Source organism: Meleagris gallopavo, chromosome 1 (assembly GCF_000146605.3).
Source record: "Meleagris gallopavo isolate NT-WF06-2002-E0010 breed Aviagen turkey brand Nicholas breeding stock chromosome 1, Turkey_5.1, whole genome shotgun sequence".
In the NCBI taxonomy this organism is placed as follows: domain Eukaryota; kingdom Metazoa; phylum Chordata; class Aves; order Galliformes; family Phasianidae; genus Meleagris; species Meleagris gallopavo.
The window spans coordinates 138539659-138564354 of NC_015011.2; the positions used below are offsets into that span (position 1 = coordinate 138539659).

A 24696-nucleotide genomic window follows, 5' to 3' on the forward strand; every position below is an offset into this window, starting at 1 on the left:
GGTATGGCAGTAGAGGTTGAACCTTTTGCCAGTACTCTGTTACATTTTGTTGCTGTGTGATGATTGGCAGCAGAAGGACAGTTTGACAAAATGACCTCTGACACGGAAGTGCATATGAAGCAATGATGAGTTGAATTTCTCCATGCACAAAAAATTGCATCCGTTGATGTTCATTGATGCTTTCTGAACATTTATAGAGACCAACCAGTGGATGTCAGCACAGTGAGATGGAAGGAAGTGTGTTGCAACAGTGGCAATGACAACATGAAATAGAAGCTGAATTCCAGACAGCCGTGCACAGCTGCCACACCACAAAATAGTGTCTCAATCAGCTCATCCACACAAATCAGCAGATAATAACCATAGTACTGTGTATGGAGCTGGATATCAGCTTCAATGTGTTGAAAATGGTAGCAACGCTGGAATATCACAAGGTTTATGCCAGGTGGTTCCCACAAATGCTCACACATGAACAGAAAGAGCACCATATGCAACTTTGTCAAGACCTATTGAAATAGTATGAGGCTGAAGGTGACAGTACTCTGGATAACATCATTAGCAGTGACAAGATGTGGTGTCATCATTACGAACCAAAGTTAAACAGCAGTCCACAGAGTGGTGACACATGAATTCTCCATCAAATAAAAAGGTTCAGGATGTAGTCTTTAGCAGATAAAGTGATATGCAGTCTTTTGGCATAAGTGGTGATCTTTCAGGATTTCCTGGAAACCTGAGAAACCATTAAATCTGACTGCTACATCACAACACTGACTGAGCTGAAGGTTCAAACTTCCAAATAAACATCAGAGAAAAACACAGCCTTTCTCTCGCAACACAATTGCGCCAGGTCCCATACCAGTTTGAAGACTGTGGAGCACATTGCCAATCTTGAATGGTCTGTCCTACCATACCCATCATATAGTTCTGGATTTACCTCCTTCTGAACTCCATTTGTTTGTGTTGATGAAAGATGGACTGCATAGGCAATGTTTTCCTAACACCAGCACTGTCATGGCAGTTGTGAAACAGTGGGTCACCTCTGCTGCTGCAGCTCATCATGCAGCTCTTCTGAGCTCATCATGCAGGTTCTTGTTCATCACTGGCAAAAATGCACAGCTAACGGTGGTGACTATATTGAAAAAGTGTTTTTTGCTGAGAATGTGCTCTATCAAATAGTATCATTGTACTTTTTGTATCTGTTGTGGATTGCATAGAAATAAATAAGAGGTAATATCTCTGGAGTGACCTGCATATCTTTTAAGCTTTGAGAACCAGGAAGCCATAGGAAAACCAGGCTAAATTCAGGTTTGGGAATTGTAGAATGGAGAAAGTATAGAATATTATCCTTAATTTTACAACACACAGTAAAAAATATTTATCACTAAAAAGCAAACTAACTGTGTTAAAAGACTCCAAAACTGAAAGTAACAATATCATGTAAATATTGTACCGATGGCCAGACAACTGCCCCATAATGATCAGTGGCTTCTGTAATCCTTATCTCATGGCCAGCAAAGTGAAAGCCTTCCCAAGCCTTATAAGTTATAACATCAGGAAAAAAACGTCTTCTCATTATTTCAGTAACTATTTGTTCTTCTTCTTTTTCCCCTGGAAGTAAAAATATAAAAGGTCAAATAAGCTGAGAGGACAGACAATGAAATCACCAATTTATGTTGAAATGCTGATTTGAAGCAGGAATTGGAATGATGTTTTTGAACTAAAATGCATTTTACCATTAATGGTTAGCATGATATATGGGAAGTCTCCTGAATTCTAATAGAAGTTTTCAGTTTATGACTATATAAAGTAATTTTTTCCACTTTACTGGAAAAATGAAGTTCAGAAAAAGTGGAATGTTATCATATATTACTTTTCATTTCATCAGACCAACAGAAAAATATTTTTCACTTCAAGAACAGCTGCTCTCATATTTATTCTCATGGTCTTTTGTGCCTGGACTTCTTATTACTTTCCATGTCCTTTTACTGTTTGCTTTCCCCATGTAAATAAAAGGAATCACAATATCATATATAAGTCTGTCACAAAACTTGTGAAACAGATCCTAGCAACACAAATTATGACAGAGAGGAGAGAAAGCACTACTGTTGTCAAGAAAGCTTATCCACCCACACCAACAGAGCCTTGTAAAAGGGATTCTTTCCAGCTGGCTTGACATCCTGAATGCCATACTTGCCGCTATGTGAAGGATTTTTATGATAGCTAACATAATCCAGGGCAACCCTTCTACAAGAGAGGATTCATTCGTTTAGCTGAATACCAAGACAGTGTCACTTTTGCAATCGTCACACAAAGCTGCACCACAGTGTTGCAGATAACATGTAAATGAAGCTTTCCAGAGCATTTTCTTTGCAAAATCAAGAATCATTCCGAGTTTGCATGGTAAATTTGCTTTCACAGCTAGACACGATCTCTTGGCAAATTAGCTAAAGCAAAACATGTTTACAAGCTATACCCCCTAAAAAAGCATGTTAAAGTTGTGGTAACTGGGTTACAATCTTTTCCAAAGCAGAATTCCTCTATTAGCCTGCAGTTGCCATCCAAATCACAGAGAGAAACATCAAGATGGCACAGAATGACACACAACTGGATGACATAGCACAGCACAGAAACTGCAGTGGTCATTAGAAATGAATATACTTGACTACCATCCTTCAGTAAATCTATATAAAGAAAACAGCAGCTGTTGGCATTATAGAAGAGTCTACATTTTCTTTCCCCTCAAGCCACTCTGTATGCATTCGTATTTTTATTGCCACAACCTACCAAGGGATGCAACTCTTTCTCCTTTCCTGGAACGACAAACAAACAAAATAATAATAATAATAATAATAATAATAATAATAATAATAATAATAAGGATGGTATCTCACAAATCGATTAGGAAAAAAATAAAATACTAGGCATGAGCCAGCAGTGTGCTCTTACAGCTCAGAAAGCAAATGGTATCATGGGCTCCATCAGAAGAGGGGTGGCCAGCAGGGACAAGGAGATGATTGTTTCTCCCTATTCTACCCATGTGAGGCCCCATCTGGAGTACTGGCGTCCAGGTCTGGGGACCCCAGAACAAGAAAGACAGGGAGCTGTTGGAGAGAGTCCAGAGGAGAGCCATGAAGATGATCAGGGGACTGGAGCACCTCCCCTATGAAGACAGGCTGAGGGAGCTGGGCTTGTTCAGCCTGGAGAAGAAAAGACTGTGGGGTGACCTCATTGCAGCCTTTCAGTACCTAAAGGGAGCCTACAAACAGGAGGGGAGTCAACTGTTTGAAAGGGTAGATAACTGCAGGGCAAGGGGAAAAATTTTAAGTTGAAGGAGGGAAGATTCAAGTTGGATGTCAGGGGGAAGTTCTTTACTATGAAAGTAGTGGGGTGCTGGAACAGGCTGCCCAGAGAGGTTGTGGATGCCCCATCCCTAAAGGTGTTCAAGGCCAGTTTGGATGGGGCCCTGGGCAATCTGGTCTAGAATAAGACATGGAGGTTGGCAGCCCTGTCTGAGGCAGGCGGTTGGAGCTTCATGATCCTTGAGGTCCTTTCCAACCCAAGTCATTCTATGATTCTATGATTATATGACACAGCTAAATTAAAAATAAACTAATATATATACCACTGGAAAGAAAGTTAAATAGTATAATTTGTTAAAGGTAACATAAATAGAATAATCTTAACGTTAAAATTATGATATTTTAAAATGTCAGATGCTAAGTCATAGTGTACAGTCAGCACATAACATCAGAGGCTTACAGGAGTTGTAAAGTTGAGAGAAGGCACATATGTCACTGAGCCCACAAGCAGGAAACTCTAAACCAACAGGAGTTAAGTATGATAGAAATGCTGCTTTGGGGCCATAGTAATTTTTTCTTATGAAAAAATAATATGAGGATTTCTTATTACAGATATTGTAAAGTGTATTCAATTTATCATCCTGTGTCTAAGTACACTAGATCTAGACTGCTTTATTTCTTCTCAGACCGCTTACAGCAGTCTGATTTCATTCTGTGATTAGCACTAGCTGTCAAAATAAAAAGCTATTCCTTCTATTACTTCTCAATTACAGCCATTTTTCCTTTCTTCTTCTGATATATGCTTTGGATCCAATTTTGATGAAAAGCCCTAACTTATAAAGTCTTAACTTACAAAGTTAAGCCAAAAGATCTATAAAACTCCAGAAGTATTACAGCTACCACTCCAGTGTTCAATAAACATGTCCCACTTATTTTTTATATTGTCAGTAATCTTTCTACTCAAGGCTTGTGTTGTACCTACACTATTAAATTCTGTAGGCCACTGCTCCCTGCCTAGGATAAATTGTCCACACTCCTGAAAGAAGAGATCCAAATCTACTAGTTAATATCACTTAAATCACTGGCCCAGTGGGGCCCAGTAATCCCATAGGTGGGATACATGAAGAAGCTGACATAACACTTGCAATCTTCTCTTTGTTTCACTATATGTGTATGAAAGACAGGCTTCAAAACTCACCATAGTGAGAAATTTAATCAGGACCAAGAAACTAATGACAAAGTAAAGACCACAAACCTTTAGCCAGAAATGCTTACTTCCACATAAATCTTTCCTTACAATCCAAAAAGCACTCTTCTATTTTCTACTTTATATTGTTCAGAATAACTAAAGTCCGTGTGTGACTGAGATACACACAAAAACAAAAGTAAAGCAAAAATCTTTTTTTTTTCTGCTACAGTCTTCAGAGCAGTCAGAACAGAAAAATAACAAACAAATAGAAAATCTGCAATGCAAGAAGAATATTGTCATCTGTGTAAGCAAAATCCAAGTGAAATAAAGTCTTCAAATACCTGCAGTGATAAAGTTCTGCTAGTTATGCTTCGATCATGGGGCGGGCTGGTATGGCTGACACTGTTGTGGGTGTGTACTACAGGCCCCCTGATCAGGAGGAGGAGGTTGATGAGGCCTTCTGTAAGCAACTGGAAGTAGCATCACAATCCCAGGTGCTTATGGGGGACTTCAATTATCCAGATATTTGCTGGATAAGCAACATGGTCAGGTACGCGTGGTCCAGACGGTTCCTGCAATGTGTTGAAGACAACTTTCTGATGCAGGTGGTGGAGGAGGGGTGTTGCTGGACCTTATTCTCACTAATAAGGAAGGGCTTGTCAAGGAAGTAAAGATCAGGGGCAGCTTGGGTTGTAGTGAGCACGAGATGGTGGAGTTCAAGATCTTGAGTGGAAGAAGCAAAGCAATAAGTAGGATTGCTACCCTGGACTTTAGGAGAGCCAACTTTGATCTCTTCCGGGACCTACTTGGAGCTATCCCGTGGGCTCGGGGTGTTAGAAGGTAAGGGGGCCTCTGAGAGCTGGTCAGCATTTAAACAGCTCTTCTTCCAAGCTCAGGATCGGTGCGTCCCTGTGAGCAAGAAATCGGGAAAAGGTGGCAGGAGACCTGTGTGGATGAGCAAGGAGCTCGTGCACAAACTCAAAGGAAAGAAGAAGGTCCATGAAATGTGGAAAAAGGGTCTGATCACTTGGGAAGAATATAGGAATGTTATTAGGGCCGGCAGGGATGCGACGAGGAAGGCTAAAGCCTGCCTGGAATTGAATCTAGAAAAGATGATAAAGGATAATAAAAAAGACTTTTTTAAGTATGTTAACAGTAAAACAAAGATTAGAGAGAATGTGGCTCCCCTACTAAGTGAGGGGTGTGTTCTGGTAATGGGGGATGCTGAAAAGGCGGAGATACTGAATGTTTTCTTTGCTTCTGTCTTCAGTGAAAAAGCTCTCCCTCGGGAATTCCAAACCCTGGAGGTTAGTGAGAGGGTCTGGGGAATGGAAGACTTCCCTTTAGTCAGGGAAGAGGCGGTCCAAGAGTGCCTAGGCAACACCAATGTTCATAAATCCATGTTCAGATCAAAGTCTAGTTTCTTGATACCAGATGTAAAAAGCTGATAGGAAGTTATTCTCCTATAACTGTTCATCTTTGTGTTAGTCCTTATTCAAGCTGCAATGTTAAGTTACAACTCAGTGAAAGAATTTCAGTGATATTTAAAGATAGAAAGACCTATCACTAATAAAAGTCAGACAAGGGAAGAGGAGGCTTCACTGACCTGAATCAATTCTTGCAAGAATGGAATTTCATATTGGGTATTTCCAGCAATATTACTCAAGCACACACAACAAACCATCAGAATATAAAGGTCTGCTAGAATTGGTCCCTCCCTTCTTCTTTTACCTGAGTTTAATGAAGTTGGCTAGCACTTTGTCTTCCTTCATGTTTTGGAGAGACATAGAAGTATATCTACATACATAGACATTATATACATAGGGATGTATGTACTGTTTATTCATCTCTTTGCATTTGCATGCAAACACAGAAACTACTGGAATTATATGTGCTAAAACATATTTACACCAAGAAGGGGTAGTTTGACCCTATTCAGTTAGTATATAGAGACTGAGATAATTTCTGTTAATAAAACAGCACTCCTCTGCCCTTGAATTGTTGATCTTGATCACAAAGAAATTTCTGTCTATAGATGTCATAAATCCTTCCTGAAATAGAATTTGAATTTACATAACTTTCATAAGATTTTCTGTCTAACAGGTTAATGACTTGGAGAGTCCTTTGAAATAAAAATTCCTCTCCAGAGGGCTGCTGGGCATTGGAACAGGTTCCCCACAGCAGTGGTCAGAGCACCGAGCTACATTTGGACAATGCCCTCAGACAGAGGGTTTGAATTTTGGGGAGACTTGAGTTGGATTCAATCGGTTATCCTTGTGGGTCTCTTCCATATCAGGATATTCTGTGTTTCTGTGATGCCAGGTAAAGTTTCATTTATCATAAAAACCTAATGTTGTTGGAGCATACTCTCTTTGAATTCTTTTGATTTTCAGTTAATACAAGGGCAGAAGGACAGTCTTGTATGTTGATACAGTTTTGCACTATACCAAAAACATAATTAATAAAGCAATGAAAACATGAAATCATCACTCTCACAGACAAAGCAATTACAATTATTATTAAACAAAACAAAACAAAAAAAACCCCAAGAATATAGTTTTCCAAAGAGAGATAATAAATCATATGGAAGACTGGTGTTCTGAACTTAGTGCAAGCTGATTACAGAAATGTATGACAAGCTGCAGAATCTCATGTAGAGAACTATAGGTTTTTGCTGATGCAGTTAAACATCAAGCAGAATGTTTTACACAAGAACAAAACCTTAAGAAAGAAAAGGACCTGACTGCTGCTGAGACAGAACTAGAGAGGTGAGGTGGGGAAGGCAGAGCAAGATAATAAGTAGATTAGGTTGGGATGAAACAAGCCACAAATTACCATCTTTAACAATAAAAGAAATTACAAAAATGGGCCTTAGGCTACCATTACCTGCATGGAGTTTTTTTTTTTCTAGGAAAGAAATAAAATAGTACGTTTTGAAACATTCTACATGATTGTTTGTTCTGTTTACACCAGGAGTTACATAAAAATTGTACTTGGGTAGTACACAGCTCCACCAAGAAACAATAACCTTAAAATTCACTTGGGTACTGTGCATCAATAATTAGCATGCTAAGTATGTAAACATATACCTAGTGATACTTTCTATGTTAATGCATTTTTCACTGAACTGATAAAGAACAAGAACTGTTAACAGCACTTAAAATGCAGAAAAAGTGGCAAAGGCAAAGGTTGTGAATTAAAATTAAAATATATTGATAATGTATCCTGATAACTGAATTAGAATGTGACTAAGATAAAGGAAGAAAACAACCCCTGCACATGGAATCTATGAAGAATGAACTTGTACTCAATATCTTCATTTTCTGACTCACCCACGAGCACCAGATTGAGTAACAAAACATTCTTCAGGTACTTTTTTATGCATTTGGGGTTGGACTTGGTGATCTTTAAGGTCTTCTCTGATCTGAGCAATTCTATGATTCTATGATTAATACAGCATTAATCCATAAAAATGTAGTTTCACCCAGTGATTTATGGGGAGGAGGGGCAGGGGGAGCAGGGAAATCATAGATTAGTCTCTTTCAAGTGCTGGGCTAACTCTAATTTTTTAAGGTCAAATGGTGTCATACAACAAGGTGATAAGGGAGTATGCAAAAGAAATAAGACCCTACCATCTTCTGTATCTCTCCTGCATTCATGGATTTTCTCCAATTGGCAAAAAGAATGAAATCCAAGCCTTCAGCATGAACTTGACCTGACAAAGTTCGGCCCTACAGCAAACACATTCTCTCTTCTTCAGAAGCAACATACTCTCACCTGAAGAGTTCAGTTATAAGACATATACAGGGGGTGGCAGAGACCTCTGGAGATCATCTAGTCCAACCCCTTTCTAAAGCAGGTTCCCTGCTTTAAAGTAGATTACAAAGGAAAGTCTCCAGGCAAGTTCTAAATATCTCCATAAAAGGAGACTCCACAACCTCTTTGGGAAGCTTGTTCCAGTGCTCTGTAAACCTCACAGTAAAGAATCACAGAAGACTTAGCATTTTGATCTGTACGTCGAAATATTTTTACAACTACACATGAGATAGATATTATAGATGTAATAGCAATGTATATCCATGCATACCAATGCCAAGAAGAAACTGACAGAAAGATCTGTAAGGGAGCAGATTTGCAACTAGTTCTGTAACTGTAAAAGCTTACAGGATAGAAGTTACATTCTCATACATACAAAAATACTATACTGATGGGAAACCTCAAAATGTAGCCCTGCAAATTCATATTGGTATTTCTAAGGGCCCAGAAGAACTTCATCCCTGATCTACATTAGCCTGTACTTCTAAGGGACACTGAAGCCTCATAATTTTTTCTGAGTTACTGATGTCTAGCAGTCAGAGTCCTTGTCTTGTAAACATTACAGATAGCCCCATGGAAACATATTCAATCTTGAATCACAGAACAGTCCCCAAATTCCAGGTGACATCACTTCAGTATTTCATTTCCATCCAATCTATTTCTATTTCATTCCAATCCATTGCAGCCTAAGGACACTGAAAGGAAAGGAACAGGAGAGAAATTTAACCATCCCCTTGACCTTCCAGAACCTGCACCTTTCTAAGAACATAAATCAAAATATCAATCAAGAAAATTCACTAATCTAAATTACCCAGTTAATTTTTTCTGTCTTCATGCCTACCTATGAGGATGGTGATGATTATTCACTCCAGGCTCTACCTGCTGAAGTGATGGCAAGGACAAGATATATTATATAGATTAACCTCATGTATTACATCAATGTAATATAATGCTTGAAACTTCATACTTGGAAATGTAGAAATACAAAACTGTAACCCACGAGCAGCCTAATCTCAGCCAAGAGACAAAATGCCCTTAGTACAGAGTGCAAGGAGATGAGAGCAGGCTATGCTCTCCAGTAGTGGATTTATCCAGGTTTTAAAGGTGCATTCTTAACATGAAACTCATGTCACTGATATTGCAGCCTCATACAAGTCACGGGTCATCTAAAACCATTAGAAAGCTGAAAGTAGAAGTACTGTGGTTAGGCTATCTCATGAACATATAATAAATTCAAATGTACCCGTTACTTATTACATAACCATGTTTGTCTGCCACTGGAAATATCTGCAGGCCTGTGCTCAGCATCTATATAATTGCTGATAATAACTAAATGATTTCCCTTTGACTGCAAAAGTAGGCTATTTTCTATGTTATGTGCTCTACTATGCATTATAACAGGGTGACTGAAAATTTTCTGATAGATAGGAGTAATCTGGATGAGTAACTCAGACACTACTGTCTAACATCATCTTCCACATCTCTTATCTTGCCTGGTCAAAAAGGCTTTGTGTCATTGGAAGTTCATATTTTCTTCTAACAGTATGCCAGAAGAATCCATGTACCAGTGCAACAGAAGGGACTCCAACATAATGTCTGCCAATTTTCCCTATCAATATTTTCAGGTTTCTAAAATATTTCTTTGAAGAAAGGACCTGAAAGTTACCCAACAACATCAATCCATGACAATACTTGAGCTTTTCATGAGGTCACAGAGAAATAGTTCATTAATTGTTGAAATGTAGCTATTTCAGCTATGAGGGATAAAATTTGAATTCTGATATTTCGGGTTGATCCTGCAGCGAAGCCGAAGAATATTGTTAACTAATGACACAACTTCCAAATGTACTGCTTTTATATCTTTTTTAAATATTTTTGAGATAACAATTAATGGAAAAAAGTTTTTTTTGTTCTGTTTGTGTTTTTTTTTTTTATTGTTGTTGGTTTGGGGGTTAGTTTTTTGTTTTTGTTTTTTAAGTATAGAAACATAACTCAAACTAAGGGGAAAAAAAAAATACACAGAATCACAGAATTGAAGGGGTTAGAAAGGATATCTGGGGATCATCAACCCTTCTGCTAAAGCAGGTTCCCTACAGTAGGTTGTATAGGAAAGTTTCCAGGTGAGTCTTGAATATCTCCAGAGATTACACAGACTCTCTGGGTAGCTTTTTTTAGTGTTTTGTAAGCCTCAAAGTAAAGAAGCTTTTCCTCATGCTCATATGGAACTTTCTATGTTTGTCACGTCCCATTTGGTCCTTAACAGTGTTCCAGTTTGTGCCTGTTCCCCCTTGTTCAAAGTTCCCTGTCTTTCTTGAACTGAGAAGCCGAGATCTGGACAAAGTACTCCAGATGCGGATTCACCGAGGCAGAGCAGTGTGGGAGGATCACCTCCTTTGACCTGCTGTCCACACTCTTTGTAATGCACCTCAGGATACCACTGATCTTCTTGGTCGCAAGGACACACTGCTGGCTCATGGCCAATGTGTAGCCCACCTGAACACCTAGGCCCTTCTCTACAGAGTTCCTCTCCATCAGTACGTGTGTGTAATTATTCCTCCCCAGGTGTAGGATTTCACACTTGCCTTCATAAGGTTCCTCTCTACACAACTTTCCAGCCTGCCCAGGTCAGAGATGAGAGAAGGGAAGGCAGGTGGAAGTAAATGAGTCACTTATACATAGTATAAGTAGGTTGACTTTTTAACCAGCACTAATTTTAACCCACTAATTGCAAAGTCCACTATAAAGAATCTTTTAGCATTTTAAGCACTCTGAAAGCAGAGAAATCGAGTAAAATTCACTCCTTGCACTCATCTGTCAATTCTACAGAATTAAGTGGATTCCCTCCTCTCCACCACCATTAAAGACGGGCCATAAGGAAATAAGGATTATGAGATTTGTGTCCAGAAGAACAACAAGCAAGGAAAAGCCAAGCTAGAAAGTGGGCACTCAGTTCTGAATAGTCCAACTTGGGCTCTATAGTCAGGGGAAAAGGGTCTGCAGCAAAAGGAGAAGATGAAGGTAAGAAGTGTCCTTAGAAGTAACCCAGGAAATGGAAATAAGACACTAAGTCACACTCTCATCCCAGCATAACTTCTTAACTTCTAAGTTACAGGATTAGGCTGCTTCTCACTTGCCTCAATTCCAACCATGTCCCATTTAAGGTATCTTTCTGGACTTCAACCAGACTTGAAATGATGACAGGAATCACCATCGACGAGGACATCTGTTGAGCAGGGGAAGAGAAGGAGCATGACTGTTATAAAGCTCTGGAAGATATGTGAAGGTTACCAGGTCAGCATTTTCTCAGATATTTCTGGATTAAAAACTGGGCCCCAGCCAAGTAAAGTGAGACGACGAAGTGTCAAGGACAAGTTGCAAACTTGCTCTTCTCCTTTTGTCTCAGAGATAAAATTATTTGGGGGTGAATGTAAATAATATAAATCTTGCAAAGTAATTTCAGGTCCTAAGAAACAAAGGCAGCAGTGGTACAGTCAGATCTCAGAAAATGTTTTGCAAAGGAGAGTAAAAGCTAGTGAGAAAGAGAAGTCATGAGAGGAAAGAAAAGAGACATTAATTGGAACCTGGTAGTAATAGTAATCATGAGCTATGATAAGAAGTTCTAATCTAAAGAACTTGTGACAAGCCAGTTGAGATAACAGAGCCTTGTGAGAGAATGGCAGTGAATAAAAGGAGAATGGGCTGGTGGGACAGCAAATACCAAGAGTTCAAACATTGAACCGGAGCAAAAATCCTAAGAAACAGAGATTGAGCCTGGATGGGCAAAGTGAATAAAATGGGAATGGAGAATGTGGCAGAGGAAAAGAATGAGAACAAGGAATGTACAGGCTGAGGGGAGTGAAGCAGTGATTCTCCATGCAGTAGGCTCAACACACTTCCCTCCAGAATCTGGAATGGAACTTGATATACTAAAGCCTGATGTTGGATTAAACTGTGAAACTGTAAAGATGTGCCATTTTCCATTGGTGTCTCTTTATCCTCTTTAACAAGTGTTACGAGAGGAGAAGTGAGCAACCTGCTATTGCTATCAAGTTTGTTGGCTAAAAGGAATAAATTTCTGCATTTGATTTAAGGATTCTGTGCTACCTACCAATTCTGCATAAATCAATCTTATGTCCCAGAATTCAATTTATTTTAAAAATTCAAAAGCTTAAGTAATTACATGTAGACTCACTGCTCTTTGCCCTAAACCCTGCATGAAGAAAGTATCAGTATTAGAAATCCAAACTTGAAGAAGCATAGCAATACCTGTGCAACTGGAACTCAGCCTTCTTGCGTACAATGTAATAAGAGTCATCAATATTTCAGTCTTTAATGGCTAGGTTTTTAATATTAATACTTATAAATATTTCTTACCCCAATCATGCCTCATCACACATAGGATCAACTTGAGCTTTTCATTCAAGTCAGGATTACACAATAGGAAAGGGAAATGTATTAAAGAAATTCTGCAGATTAGGGCATGCAAAACAGGGACTTTGTAACTGCAATCTATACCAAACTCTACCAGCCACTTTCTTGAGTGATATCAGCTTTTAATGTTCTGGGGGCATTTTTGCTTTAAATCTCAGTCCAATCAAATCTCTTCTATTCCCGATGTGTCTGGATCTTGAAAATGAGCAGCTTAAAATCTACTTAGGAAAAAAAAACTAAAGCTGCTAACAGTCCTTCTTAAGATCAGCTGTGAAGCTATCTACACAGAAACTGGGCTTGTAATAACTAATCCTGCCTAACTGTAACTTGACAAACAAACTTATTCTGAATAACTCAATCACAGCTTCATTCCCTGGAACTAATCACAGGCAAATAGCTGCGGCAAGTTGCCAGACACTGGTAGGAAATCACCATACCACAGACTGCTGGCATAGCAGATATTTACTACATAGCTAGAATATTACAACAGCGCTATCTATTGCATTTTCTCTACAAGTGCCATAAACACAATTCTTCAGGAGAAATAAGTAAGATAGCTCACTGTCAGCAAGGTGCCTTGTTCCTTCTGCTTAACAAAATTCCTAAGCATAACAAGAAAAGATGGTGAAATAATAAACACTTTACCTGCTTGTCTTTCTAATTTTCTTCTCTGTTCATTATGCAGATGATTATGTTGTGACAATGTCAAATCCATCCTAAGCCAGAAGACCACGGATAGATAAGCACAAGCCTGCCTACCTGCTAAAAATGGATAAAATTGCTTTACATCCTCTTTCCCAATGCAACATCTAAACATACATGCAGAGTTTGCATTTGTTATGCTATGTCACTTGTATTACATGTATTGTATGTACAAATATGAATATCAGAGCATTTAAGAGCCAGAAGTAGCAAGTTTAGCTGTTCTACTCTCAAAGAGGGAAAAATGTATATTGGGGAAAAAAAAAAGAAAAAGAATGCTTTGATAAATGTTTAAAATTATTTTATGAGTGGTTAAAAATTAGAATCAATTCAAATCAAGACTAGAAGGCTTATGATTGTTTGAATGGGAAGGTAGCAACAAATGTTTGAAGGAAAATAAAAATAGCACCAGCTCATGTAGTTTGATCTAGCCTGGAAAGGAAGGAATAACCAATTAGTAAAAGTGGTACACAAGAATAAGTAGTAACCAGGACCTATCAACAACACACAAAACAGAACATGTATGTGCAAATGTACAGATACAGAACATACACAGAAAAATGTAATAGGGAAAGCATGACAAAATTTAAACAAGAACCTGCAGCATAGTGTGATAGAAAAAGAAAAAAACAATGCAATGTTCAGCATCTGCAGAAAATCAGACAACCAGTGTTCTCAAATTCTTGGTGCTTTATTATCAAAAAAGCACCGAGTTTAAAGGGAAAAAAAAAAATAATGAGTGCTCCAATAATTGTTAAAGGTGTTACAATCCAATGTCAAAAATTGACTGTTTTTGTGTGTGTGTGTTTTGCCTTTTTTTTTTTTTTTTTTTTTTTCCTTTTCCAGGAATGGTTGCAGGGACCATACAATTAATAGCACAGAGATACCAAAACACCCAGGAGGGATAAACAAGGCAAAAGAGGAAGGAATCTGTTAATTTTATAAATAAATAAATAGATAAATAGTAAAACTGTAGGGGCTGAATATCAAAGAAACATTCTCTCCATGCAAAGCCTCAGCCAGACTTCTCTCTCCAGACATAGGATGAAAGTGAATAGCACAGGAACAACCCTGTCTTGCTATAGAAAGGATACATGATACACTGTTAATGTTACTCTACAAAAGGCAGAGGGGTTAAAACTTATCACAGCAATGCCAGCAGCCATTAACCTATTTCAAGGTGAAAAGTAAGTTAGCTGGCTTTTATACAGTACTGTAGCACGTTAAACAAAAATACTGCTACTGCATTTATGTCCATCTATGAACTTTGCAATAGTAACAACACTGTGGGAAACAGAGAATGTAGACTGAGTAGAATTGAAAATCATTGAGTCTATATTCAGAACACCAAGGAGCATTAGAAAGGAGTGTGAAGCAGTGTTACAGACATTTATCAGCTTATCATCTACTTCATAAGTATAAAAAAGACAACTTTTCTTCCTATTAGAAGATTAAAGCAATGGGTTGATTATCAATCCTTCAGTATTCTGAAGTACAAGCAATGCTGCGCTGTAAGATCAATCAGTCTTAAAGGAAAAATTTTATTTTATTTATTTAACTATTTTAGTTCTGTGCACTCTTTTCCCCTTCTAAAAATACTCTAAGTTATACAGAACTACACAACCCATCTGACTTCAGCATATTAATTCAGTAGTATTACCAGCAGCTAAAAACACACAGGTGCAGAACAGTTCAGTTACTGACTTACACAGTGAAAGGCAAACGATAGAAAACAATTGGAGCAAAACACAGCAAGTCACATTGACTGTGTTTCAGTTAACATTACCTGAATCTCTGCTTCTATGTTCCTAATGACCGCACTCAAACAAAAGTCCTTATTTGTCAAATTGCTTGCTTCGCAGTTAGCTGCCAGGCAGTTCCAGATAGAAAAGTTCTGAAGTGTGCATTACGTATTGCCAACATCCCCACACCAGCAGCAGTAATAAATCCTGACAGCTGCAGCAGGAACCCAAAGTAGGCACAAGGCACCATGGCTATTTTATGTAAGGGTACAGAAGATCTCATAACAGCAGTAGGTACCTAGTCAGGGGAGCTCCAACCAAAAAAGTAACCAACTTCCAAGCAGTTTTGGCAGTAACAAGACAATACCACTGTTTTAGTAACTTCTCATTGTCACTAAAAAGTAACTGAAGAACAAAAAGTAATTCTTCACAGATAAAGGCTTCTTCCAAGCACAAAGGGCCAATTTACAAAGCAGAAGGAGTGCATTTTGTAAATATGCAAACACATACTCATAAAAAAACGCAGAGCAGCAGCAAGGTACAAAACCTACAGTTGAATATTCAATTCAGACAGCTGTCAATGTACATAAATACAAATGCATCAGTCCTCTTTTCATATATACAAGATGTAGATTCGCTCAACAGATTGCAACCACTGCCACTGGAACAAATGGAAGTAATTTTAAGACCTCTCTTTGTTTAGAATACAATCTGTTCAGGATACAAACTACTTCTTTACCACTTTTCAGCCAAATTGGATTCCCACCTCAGCTGATGTTTCTAAGTGACACAGAATAATAATTTATTGTACAAGAATACTGAACAATCCTGACAAATCAAAGATGTATTTTATCATATTTCTATTTCTATATTTCTTTCTATTAAGCTAGATGTAGAAGCTATTAAACAAAACAAGGCCTGATCTACCCTTTAGAGTTAAAACAGCAACGCTCAAGTGATCTGCAAAATAAAGCTGTAAACTGGCTGTCCAGACTGAGAATACACTTATAATGTGACAACCTTTTACTAAAGTACTATCAAAAGGGATATTTTTCACCCAGCAAACACTGTCCATTATACATTAGACTCTTTGCAGCTAGAAGGACCAAATCCTACCTAGTTCACCTCAACCCTTAATCCTTTCAGGAAAGGCTGATGTTTCACAACTTAGGTGCATGGACTTTGACTTTCAGGCAACGAAACAGTGAGAAATTACAAACAAATAATAACTGAGAGATCAAAAAGCAAAAAGGACTAAAATGTAATGTAAGAACATGCGTGTGATTGGCAGCAATCACTTTTTCCAGCTTAACCCACAGGAGCTATAAATAAGTTCTATAATCAGAGAGGGAGGTGAGGGAAAAAGAAAGTCTGGATTTAACAAATTATTTATCTCATAAGATAACCTGACAAGAGTGCTGCAATCAGTGGATCTATATGCTGGGTTGTTGAAGCACTAGCAATTAAATAGTTTTCCAGGAAGAAGCCCCTGCACTTTTAATAAAAACCTCCCCATGGATGAAACTGAAGCAAGGGTGGGCAGGGAAGGGAAGTGCTGGGTAGAGGGTGGGGTGCAGGCTGACAGAATCCTGCCGTGTGGAGATACAAGAATAAAGAAAAAAAATCTGGCTCGAATTAAGACAGTTACAGAGAGGACCAACAGAAAGAGCAACTGATATGCCAAAGAGTTTGAGCAGGAAAGCAAGTGGAAATATTTCACACACACCCACATAAATGCTCTGAGGTAAAATCTAAGGGACTTGTAAGAAAACCTCCATACTACTTCTGAACATCACTTTTGGAAACAAATGCTGTCTGTGGCTATGCTCAAATAATTCCATGTCTAGTAAGATGTAATTTACATTCAGAATGTATAATCTATAATTGCTTATCAGAATTTACTCTACTGTACTATTTTCCATGACATATTATGAGGGTTAATGTTGCACCACAAATAATTCAATAATCAACATTACTTTGAGCAGGCATGATTTAGAGAATAAGGGAAACAAAACTAATTGAACTTATTTCCTTTCTCTCAATATCTAGAAATAAACCAACTCATTTACAAGGTTTTATGTAAGTTTGAAGTTCAGGGAGCAACAGGTTGCATGTGATTTTAATAGCTATTTTATCTCAGTGAGAATGCAAATGAATAGATACAATTTTGAACCTAAACTTAAAGTTACATGAAGTCCAGTGTATAGCTTTTTTGAGCAATTGTGAAGAAAGTTTTTTTTTTTTCTTGTTTAAAATCCCTATTTAAATTCTGGACACAAAGACAATTCATAACAAATGCATGATTGATAAGGATAATTTATTGTTTTTATACCAAAAAATGAGAATACTTACAGAGTTTAAGTAATAAAGCCCATTTATATAGTCTGTCTTTTCATGACTTCTTTCCTTTAAGACCTCCTCTTTTTTCTTCCTCCCTTACTCTGTGATTTTTGTTTTCTGCCCTTAAATACAGGTTTGGCAGTCACCAAAATCATGTTTCCCAATTCTTCATCCTCACTACTTGAGCTACTGTAGCTCTTTTTGTGGTCTGCTGTCTCTGTTTTAGAGGCAATTTTCCTTCTTTTGCTCTTGTCTAAATCTCTGTTTTCTGATTCTTCTGCTGAGGAGTCACTAGAAGTTTCTGAAAGATGCAAACTCCCAACAAAACCACCTCCAAATAAATGTACTTTTCTGGAATCTGAATGCCTTCTTTTCTTCCCACTTTCGATTTCTGTCACCACGGCTTGATGATCTGTGCAGCCTGAAGCATTTCCCCCTTTCTTTCCCTTGTGCTGATTAAGTTCTTTCTCCATAACAGCAGTAGCCTCTGAAATTTCATCATTTTCCTTTCTCTTTAGACAACTCACAGCTCTACGTAGTCTCTGACTTTTAATAGCTTGTTTTTCATGTTGTTCTAATCTGAAGAATGAATCGATTCGAAGCTGAGTCTATAAAAAAACAAAACAAAACAAAACAGTGAAACAGCTTTGGATGTTTTTGTGACAGAAAGTCAGTTAAGTTACTGTACAAAGCATTATAAATTAAAACAGGATAAAGAGTAATGAAATCAGAATAGTCCTCTATATTATCCACAAAATTGGCTAAGAGACAGATGCTTCCAGTGGTTGCTCTAGTCAGCCTGAAAGTATATAGATTTAACCTGCTTTGTGGTACTTTTCACTCCTTTGACTGAGAGAGCCTAGAAGATTGGTGTAGACTACAACTCACTGATAGCAAAAGAAAAGAATGTGAGTAAACCATTTTACCACCGACTTTCAGAGTATCACAGCATGCATCACTATTCACTTTAAAGTTGTATGAAAGTTCACAGCACAGTTATTGGTGAAGAACAGTAATATTATAAATGGGCTCTTGATAAATGGTTCATTCTGCACTTCTCCTTAAAGAATGAGTGTGGTACCCAACGGTCCATTTCACTTTACTAAAATCTTAGGGGCATTCTTATGAATCATTTTAAGAGACAACATAGTGTCTTTTAAAAGCACTAAATGTACTGTTGGTACTTGTAGTTCTATTTATGTCCAGCACAGAAAACAAATTGCAACCTGGATTTGAGGTAGGTACGTGATAAAGCTTTATATCAAGTATTAAAATTGCAACCACTGAAATTAAGTAAAATGCCTCACAATAAAGCCAATCATAAAGAAATAAAATCTAGGGAATCATTTAAAGATTTTAAAATATAAATATACAGTAAGATAAAAAATGCCCAAATCCCAGTTTCTGAGAAATATATAGCCTTGCTGTTCAGTTCAAAATGATTCTTACATTTTTCCAGCTAGCCTTAAGATATATATGGTTCTGTACCATACCTGTTGCAAGTTTAGCTGTTTTATCACAGGCAAAAGGATGTCATCTGTCTTTGTCCTAGTCCAGCCAAAGTGATCTTTACAGAATATGCAGAAAGCTAAGGAACATTACAAAATGGCTATTGCTACTATTTTGTAAACACAAAATAGAAATTTCTCAAATAATCAATGCCTAGAGGAAAGTTTCTTCAGAGATTTCACTACTACAAAAACATAAAATATCTTAAGTTATTAAAACTAAGTTATGTGGATGATTCTAGTGTTATGCTATGTATTTTCATCATGACATTACATCTCTGTTAGTTACAGAACTCTAACATCAGCATTTCCAAAAGCATGTCTTCATAAAGAAAAAGTGCATTTTGGCTATGCAGCACTGTCATAAAACACAACATCTATAAATAAACCTTATTGTTACACTTACAAACACTGGAACTTTGGTTTACTGTTTAAAATACTATTAACTCTCTATGCATTGCCATCTACTTTTCAACAATTCACAGCTGCTCAAGCTACAATTGTTGTGAGAAATGGCATTATTGCAAAGAATGTGGTGAATAAACAGGTTTTGAAATCTACTTGTGACAGTACAGTTACAGAATTATGATGTCACAAGTTAGTTCAGCTGTAAGACCCTGCATTCAGAGTGAAGCAGAAGGGCAGCACAGCCTCAAATACCAGCACATATATCTACATTTTTTTCAATTCTAGAGTTAGTATCAGTGTAGGAAAGTACATTCAGATGGGGTAAGGAGGTCTCCCACACCAGTGAGATGCTAAGAATTTGACACACTGTTACGGAGACACTAGCTAGCCTTATGATCTTTAACCTAAGTATTTTTAGCTAGCAATTCCTGTCTTATAGTAAAAGGATATTCTCTAATCTGCTCTACATCAGGCTTCCCCCAGGTGAATGAGCCCCTTGTCTCATCCACCACAGGCTTCAGGTATGCTTCTGCCACTGCTGGATTTGGGAAACCTGAAGAAAGCTGCAGCTCCCGCAATTTCTTCTTGACTCTGGTATCACGTGGATTAGGTCTGATTTTCTTATTCTTCTGAGCCTCGTTCCACCACTCACTGAAAAACAGAGAAAAGTATTCACTTGTTCCCATAAAATGTAAACTTGAAATGCCAAGAGCCACTGTGCTATCCTAAATGGCTTTAATCAGACTCCCTACTTCAGCTACTGCAAGGTATGAGGTAGGAGATTTTCAAATAGAAATGGACAAACAGGCATAAGAATCTGAAAGTAAAAAGGACAAAACATACAGTAAACACAGGCATTGTCAGCCAAGGTAGCAAACATTACCTGGATTCCACCTAAGAAGCCAAATGGAAGGATACCCCGCATGTAACAATCATTCTTTGGAGTTTTTTGGTATAAAAAACAGAGATCAAACAAACAAACAAAAACAAACTTCTAACCAGTCTGAGCAACCTGGTTTAGTGGCATTACAGATTCATACAATGGCCTGGGTTGAAAAGGACCTCAAAGATCATCTAGTTTCAAACCCCCTGCTATGCACAGGGCCACCAACGACTAGACCAGGCTGCCTAGAGCCACATCCAGCCTGGCCCTGAATGTCTACAGGGATGGAAGGTGTTCCTATGCACAGCAGGGGAGTTGGACCTAGATTATCTTTAAGGTCCCTTCCAACAAAAAGATTCTATGAGTCTGTGATTCTCACAATTGCCAATACAATTGGCTTGGCACACTTCAAACTTTGTTCTTCCCCACAGCCTACCTGTCTGTCTCTTTCCAGGTTCATCAAGTCTCTTTTCTCTATGGGCAAGCTACAGCACCTTCTCACATGCTCAGGAAGAAACAACCTTGACTCCACTAGGGATCCAGCTCTGCAATGAACTTGGAGGCAGTTGCACAGTTTTAAAGCTGCTCTATTTCTTCACTAGTCTTGCTGTAATTGCTGCATCAACACATCGTTTTGATTACCTGCCATTTCAAGTACCGATACAACGGAGTTACATATTTTATAGTTAAGTTAGCCTCCTTGATGATGGTCATATGTTCTGTTGTATACTTAAGTAGCAGAAAGTATATTCACTAACATTGATATTGCAGAAAAATAAGAAAGAAAAGCAACAAAATTCAGCAAAGCATACGCGAATTTTAGGAGAGGTTCCAATCCATGCCCAGGAAATTCATTTAAGATCTCCATCGCTGTTACAAAGCCAACATTTGGGATTCCTTCAGTGTAGTCACTTCCAAGCAAGTATGCCAAATTAATTAACTTGCTTCGATCTAACCCTGTAAAAGAAAGTGTGTAAACCAAATATAGCCACTGGATTCCTCATTCTTACAAATTAAAAATACTGTATTTTCTGAAAGACAAACAACAAAAGAAATGTACATGCATAAACATCTGGATTTGCTAAATTATATTCTAGAGCAGCGTTAATATACTGTTACCTCAACCACCATAGCTGCATTTGCTACCTAAGCACAGCTTAGCATATCTTGCCTAAATTAAATTGCTACAATGTAGAAACTCAGATTTCCTCAGTGGCCTTCAAGAAGAGAGATTATTTTACATATTTTTCTCATGTATTTATACGCATACATTTTTCCATCCTTTTCTCACCTAATGCTCACCTGAATTTAATAACTCCTAAATCAGAAATAAAAATATTCAAGTCCTCAGTTCCATAATATGAAGAGTTCCCAAACTGGACCGACAGACTAAAAGAGCCTCTGAAACAGCTAGAAAGAAGAAGAAATGACTAGACCATTTCTACATGGTAATCAGTAAGATTTTCCAAAGCCAGAGTGATTTTCAGTGACTAGCTTCAGGAGTTTAGATAAAAAAAGAAATTTCTGTGGAGAAAAGGAGGGATGTGTGTCTTAGCACACATCAGAATGCTAGTCGGGATATTCAACAACTGTCAAGAAAGAAAGAATTATACTACTTTTACACTCTATACTACTTTTCAATGCATTAAACTGCAGAGGAATGTGTCATGAAGATAGATGATGGGTATTTTTTCCAATAAATAATCTGGTTTATTACATTAATATCGACTAAAATTCACGTGTGTGGTTTTATAGAACTTCTTCCCAAGTAAACTACAGTGGCATATCTAAAATAAGTAATAATAAGTAAAATAATAGCCTTCTCTTTTCTGAGAAAAGAAAACAGATACATTTTCCACTGCATTCTGAATTTCACATACTGAAGGTATTAAAATATGATTTCAAAGACCATATCCTAAAAGCGTCAGAGTGACTTTCAAAAGAGTTATAGGTTGTTTTATTATTATTATTATTGTTGTCTCATTTATGCATATTTTCTCCAATATACTACATAACACTAAAGCTCAACAGCTCAACATAATTAGCAATAATCTGATTAGGAAGTTCAAGAACAATAAGAAGAAAAAGCTGTCAATATTAACTGAAAAACCTTCTTACATAGTACATTGGATCCCCTTTTAATCATTACGTGTCAATATATCCAAAATAAATTTCCATCTGGCAATAAAAACAGCAATCCAACTGAATGTCTTTAGAAACTTTCCAAGGAACGTTGCATTTTATGCATGTGTTATCTGTTTCTGTAGGAAATCCAACTTCAGAAAGATACATGGCAAAAGTGTCTTATCAAAGATTGTATCTACGATCACTGGCCCTTACCCAGCTGGTTTTGAAAATCAACATACTGGTAGTATTCCACATATTTGTTTTGACTGAAGAAATTTTTATAAACATGCCGTGCACCAAATAACCAAACATCACTATCATCAGTGATTGTTCCAGAGGTCTGATCAGTGAGGTCCAATATAGCACATTGTGCCTCTGCTTCCATAGGAGCTTCAATGTACGGAATGCCGAATAGGCGGAGAAGCTCCTGTAGGATGAAGACAAAACAGTCAATACTTCATCTGAAAAACGGATCGTAATATACTAACATATGACTCAAAAAAGCTAAATTCACAATTAGGAGGTATTTAATATTTCACAGCAAATCTTAATTTCCACTAAAAAGTACTAGGCACAGTTAAGGCAAAAGTCCTACTTAGTTCAGGCAGATAGTGCCACGCAAGTCAAGCACTGCTGGTTCACACTGTTACTACAGAGACTGAGAATCTCCTATTTTAATTATACAAAAAAATTAAGTATCGTTCTTTCTATAACTACTACTTTCACATGGACAAAAGTCCATACATTACAAATACATTTATGTGGTGTCCATGAAAAAAAGAGATGCAGGTTTGAAAAAGAAAAAAATTAGTCTTCAACTTAGCTCACAGAAGTAGTAGAAAGTATATGAGAAATATGTGTATCAAGCAACTAATAGAAGGCAGACTACTCATTCTGTGAGGATAACGTTTTGGTATACATGTATTTTGATATATTTTACACTATCTGCTTTTATATAATACATTATTCATCCTCAGTTAAATAACCCACACACCAGGTTTACACAGTTCTGGACTACTTCATCTCTACGAATTATACTTTCCATTTATACCACTGCTCCCAGTTTAGATGTAACAATCACTGCAAAACCTAAAATATAAATTATTTAGTATATATTTGGTAAATGTGTGTATATATATATACACACACACATATATATATAAAATAAAAATGTGTATATATATCTAATACATGCATCTAAGTGCTGCATATATTGTGCAATACCGTTATATGATATGTAATACTACAAAGCACAATCCATTAACCCTTAAAAAATCTGAAGAAACAATACGAGTAAGTACACAGGAAAGAAGAATTTCCATCACTTTATAACCATACAAATTATCCCTTTTATACAAAGGGAAATTTTTATAAAAAAGAAAATACAAGTGTTTGTGTATGTTTCAGAAATTATTCTAATAATTTTATCACATCATAGATATCATTACTAGTCTGCTATGTTGTATCATCTCAGAGACACTGTATTCAAGTAGTCCTTGCATTAGGCTGGATTATCCTTTCAATGTGAATAATCAAACAGAGGCTGCAGGCTTATGCAAATGTTATTGGTGAGATTCCTTAAAAAGATCAAATTGATCCATACTTAAAAATCTCGTGCTTTAAAAATGTTGATTTATTCATAATTTTATTATTATTTTATAGTGTTATACCATCTACTTAAAATTCCTGGACTTGAAGATTCATCTCAGTACTTTAAATATTTAAAAATCAAGCAGACTGAAGAAAATAAGCTCCTAAGAGGAAGAAAAGGAAAACATTTGACTGTAGGGGTGGGAGGGCAGTCTTATATTGTATCAAATTGAAATGATTCAGTGAATTACCTGGCTTTCCAAGAACATTTGTCCTGTTACAGAAGAAGCAACACGCTCCTGCTGCTGTTTTTGAGACTGAAGCATTTCCTGCTCAGCAGAAAGGTCATTTTCTAATTCTTCTAGTTCTTCCTGAAAAATAAAACAAGTTTTTGGTCATTTCAACCATTTTACAGTTTACCTAATAATACCTATGCCCACAACTAGTAGTATAAGCTCCATTAATTCATGTCAGGAAACTGTCATAGCTTCTCTTATGCAGTAAATTATAAGATCATACCTAGGTCTCCTCATCAGGACACTTGTCCTGATTTCAGATATTGTTTAACTGTCATCTTTAAAAAAAATGCCCTACAGAATTTAAGTAAATATATTAAAGTTATGAAAAAGTTCCTGATGGTTTTTCTTGAAAAGTATTTTGC

The 24696-nt window shown here is 37.2% G+C and overlaps 2 protein-coding genes and 1 long non-coding RNA gene across 7 annotated transcripts in view; 1 reads left to right on the forward strand and 2 right to left on the reverse strand.

Moving 5' to 3' along the window:
• Nucleotides 1-17381, reverse strand: part of LOC100540008 (protein-lysine methyltransferase METTL21E-like) — a 31651-nt gene extending 14270 nt beyond the window's left edge. Inside the window, exons 1-3 of one of the 4 annotated variants that reach the window (XM_010728625.3) lie at nt 15224-17381; nt 13381-13494; nt 1451-1608 (exon numbers count right to left, since the gene is read on the reverse strand). In XM_010728625.3, coding sequence (XP_010726927.1) covers nt 1451-1608; nt 13381-13450 — 228 coding nt within the window. In that variant the 5' untranslated portion in view covers nt 13451-13494; nt 15224-17381. Of the gene's footprint in view, nt 1-1450; nt 1609-11438; nt 11528-13380; nt 13498-15223 lie in introns of those variants that run through there. The other 3 variants (XM_010728624.3, XM_010728626.3, XM_010728627.3) reach the window with 3 other exon arrangements.
• A 98-nt stretch (nt 17382-17479) lies between these two features.
• On the reverse strand, nt 17480-24442 carry LOC100539390 (DNA repair protein complementing XP-G cells). The gene is made up of 6 exons (XM_010728623.3): nt 24287-24442; nt 22659-22872; nt 21131-21275; nt 19886-20086; nt 19013-19097; nt 17480-18127 (listed from the first exon to the last, which is right to left on the reverse strand). Exons 1-6 carry the CDS (start codon nt 24359-24361, stop codon nt 17588-17590), a joined length of 1260 nt encoding a protein of 419 aa, XP_010726925.1. The 5' UTR covers nt 24362-24442; the 3' UTR covers nt 17480-17587.
• LOC109363838 lies at nt 19630-21003 on the forward strand. 2 transcript variants are annotated; one of them, XR_004162514.1, is made up of 3 exons: nt 19630-19721; nt 19908-20045; nt 20773-21003. It is a non-coding gene; the product is annotated as an uncharacterized LOC109363838 (long non-coding RNA). The 2 variants fall into 2 exon arrangements; XR_002109670.2 differs by having other exon boundaries at nt 19665-19756.
• Nucleotides 24443-24696: the final 254 nt, after the last annotated feature.